This window comes from Triticum dicoccoides, chromosome 6B (assembly GCF_002162155.2).
Source record: "Triticum dicoccoides isolate Atlit2015 ecotype Zavitan chromosome 6B, WEW_v2.0, whole genome shotgun sequence".
NCBI classification, from domain to species: Eukaryota; Viridiplantae; Streptophyta; class Magnoliopsida; order Poales; family Poaceae; genus Triticum; species Triticum dicoccoides.
Window position 1 is genome coordinate 658,002,646 of NC_041391.1, and position 3,354 is coordinate 658,005,999.

Genomic DNA, 3,354 nt, shown 5'->3' on the forward strand with positions numbered 1-3,354 from the left:
TATGCTGCGGATTGGGGGGCTCCTTGCTGGTATGCTGCAGATTGTGGGGCTCCTTGCTGGTATGCCGCGGATTGGGGGGCTCCTTGCTGGTATGCCGCGGATTGGGGGTTTCCTTGCTGGTATGCCGCGGCTTGGGCAGTTCCCTGCTGGTATGCCGCGGCTTGGGAAGTTCCTTGCTGATATGCGGAGGGGTGACTGGTATATGCACTTGCATATGGATTTGTGGCTGCTGAAGCCGCTGCAGCTTGTCCTGTCCCAGGCTGTGGAGGTGTAACCTGTGCTGCTGCTTGTTCAAAAATCAGATGCAATTGAAGCATTAGTGTCATTAAAATACATGTATATGTACAAGCCAGTCATAAACACCAGTACAAAAAAGCATATAAAAAGTAGAATTGTGTTGCAATCCTTGCGCCTACAGTTTTTTTTTCATACATGTATGCACCATAATTTCTAATGACATTAGCTGCAAGTTTAGAGCTATTTAATGAACCTATTCATAAGCTTCTTGTTCTAGTGTCCTGAAATCTGCAGGTAAGATAAGCTGTAAACTATATTTGACAGACTATTCATCAAATAAGTCTAATAACAGAACACCTATCTTAAGCACATAAGCTATTACTCCCTTGTTCCGATGAATAAGGCGTATTTCATTTCGTTAAGACAAGACTTTGACCAACAATTAGTCTTTTAATATTTGATGTATCTGATACAAAATCACTATCATAACAAAGTACTTTTAAATACGAATATAGTGAGACAAATTTCATTTCATATAACCTTGTATTTATGGAGTAATTGTTGGTCAAATGCATGTCTTAACGAAACAAAATACGCCTTACTTTTAGGAATGGAGGGAGTAAAAAGTAAGTTCACCATTTCTTTTGCAGAAGCTGGAGTTTAAACTACATCAAACAATTGCTACGGGGTGTAAGTTTCAGGATAACACATCTACTTTGACATGAGCAACACAGGACACATGCACCTAGACATGACTATACCAGTCTGCAATTTCTGTCAGAAATGACAAATTTGGTGAAGCGTAGGGGCACACGAATGCCTCAAGAGTACAACCCAGTCTAATTCCACCTTATGAGTTGTGACCCTCTAAATAGACAGCACAACCTGGTTCCACCCATATTTAGATCAAGAGAATGAGGAGAAATCAAATACCATGTGCTCGGTTTGCAGCATTTGCCAAATCAGCTCGTAACTTGTCCGCCTCTTTAGTCATGGTTATCAAGTTCATTTCCATGGTCCGCATCTGCTCAACTTGCTTGATGTTTGTGTTTTTTTCATACTCAAAGGCAGATCTTTGCACGAGGAGCCAAAAATTGTATTAGTAAATACCAATACAAACCCAAAGCTCAGGTTGACATCGAAAATGTTTTAGAAGGGACATTATCACAAACCTTAGACTGTGATGCTCTTTCCGTAGACCATCTAGCTCCGCAACCAATTCAGTAAGGTTACTATTGTCACCAGAGTACTTCTGTAGTTCTTTAGTCGTAGCCTCTAAGTCATTAGTAAGCATCTGCCTTTCAGTAATAAGTCGCTTTGCCTCCATATGCACTTGGTGAAGTTCCTTCTTCACTGCATCACCAGCCTGTATGTCCGCCTCCATTAATCGGATTCTCTCCACCAAATCTCTCATGTGCATATCAGTCTCTACCTGGACATCACCTAGGTGGGTGCGAATCATTTGCATTTCTGTCTCAGTGTCGATAATATCCTTTCTCAAGGCTGCATGGCTATCTGCCAATCGCTGATTTTCTCGGATAAGCTTTTCTGCCTCTGCGGTCTGCACGGCAAGCTTGTTTTCCAGGATCTCCAGTATGGTGGCAGGAGAAGGCTCCAAAGGCTGGCGGCCAGAGAGGCCGGCTCCAGAGAATGCACCATGGCGCATTAATCCATCTAGGTGTCCACGATGAGCCATTATCCTAAAATAGGCAGTCTTGTCAAAAAGGGACCCATTAATAATTAGCAATTTTAAGTAGGTGATGTTGATTTCAACGTTGGCTAGTTCGCTTTTCTCTGTTCAAGAATTGTTCCAAGAGGTCACTTTCCAATGGAAGGAACAAAACTTATGTTTAAGTCAGAAGAACCATTAGGGGGGAGTGTGATAGTGGAACAAGTGCAGATACGAGAACGTCATGCACATTACCCAGGGTAGAGTGCAGGCACAAAAAGCAATCTTCAACACCTCCAAGCTTGAACCACTTGCACCCAGACATCATGTTTCCTCAAAAGAAAAGAAAAAACATCTAAACCTACACCCAGCTTAAGGCTAAAATGCACCGATATGGATACGTGTATCAGTATCGGGCAGATACAGATACATTAATTCAGCATTTTGGAAAAGCGCCAATATGGGGATACGTTATACTACTTTTTTAATTCAGCAAAACACATATGAATAGAAGCTAGGAACAGCAGATTACCTTCTTGTTTGCTCTACTGTGGAGGCCGAAGCAGCTCCAAGACCCTCCAATTGACAATGTTGATGCCCTGTTCCAACTCCAAGGTCCAAAGGGGTAGAATTAGACTTTTAGTAAGTGTAAAATGAATATGGAACATCACATCAAATCATTAGTTAGTTGTAAATCAATCATGGCACGAAAGGTGGAATCTGAAGATCAATCAGCTAACATGCAAAAGGAAAAACAATAACTTTAAACGGTACTCCCTCCGTCCCATAATATAAGAGCGTTTTTGACACTATTTTAGGTCTGACTGTTAAAATCAACAACACAGCATAACAGTACCACTATATTCCCAACCATAAACAAGATTTGGGACATCTATCATGCCAACAATACCACTAGTACTAATGTGTTAACCAATTTCGGCCAGTATAACCAACACAAAGCTCCTGCTCTCTAATTGCATGTTACTGCTAAGCTTTGATTTCAGGTCAAGACGGGTGCAGATAAAACAACTTAATATTTTCCTTCTCAGACATCGTCAATCATTGCATGTTTCACTGCTAACATGTTTAAACCAAGACATTTGCTCATCTGAAAAAAATTCAACCTACAATCTGTAAACATTTGCCCTTAGAAGCATTATCACAAACACCTATCAAGCAAAATCCTTTCACATGTAAACTTGAGCATGCTCTGGAAAAATCACGCAGCAAGCACTCATCAAGAAATAACTATCATTATATTCCCACAGTATCGAATCTACATCAAGTACTCATCCACTAAAAAAATCAGGAAAAGAATTGAACAAACAGGGGATGCAAGAGGAAGGAGGGAGGGGGGGTGAGGGAAGAGGGAGGAAGGACGAAGGAGTGGTGGCTACCTGCCTATGGACTGGTCGCCGGCGTAGCTCCGGGCGGCAGCGTTGCTGGGC

At 41.8% G+C, this 3,354-nt stretch overlaps 1 protein-coding gene across 3 annotated transcripts in view; it reads right to left on the reverse strand.

Moving 5' to 3' along the window:
- The window catches only part of LOC119323165 (protein FLX-like 1), a 4,233-nt gene extending 879 nt beyond the window's left edge, over positions 1-3,354 (reverse strand). Inside the window, exons 1-5 of one of the 3 annotated variants that reach the window (XM_037596752.1) lie at positions 3,304-3,354; positions 2,439-2,505; positions 1,410-1,937; positions 1,171-1,310; positions 77-283 (exon numbers count right to left, since the gene is read on the reverse strand). In XM_037596752.1, coding sequence (XP_037452649.1) covers positions 77-283; positions 1,171-1,310; positions 1,410-1,933 — 871 coding nt within the window. In that variant the 5' untranslated portion in view covers positions 1,934-1,937; positions 2,439-2,505; positions 3,304-3,354. Of the gene's footprint in view, positions 284-1,170; positions 1,311-1,409; positions 1,938-2,438; positions 2,506-3,303 lie in introns of all 3 variants that reach the window. The other 2 variants (XM_037596750.1, XM_037596751.1) reach the window with 2 other exon arrangements.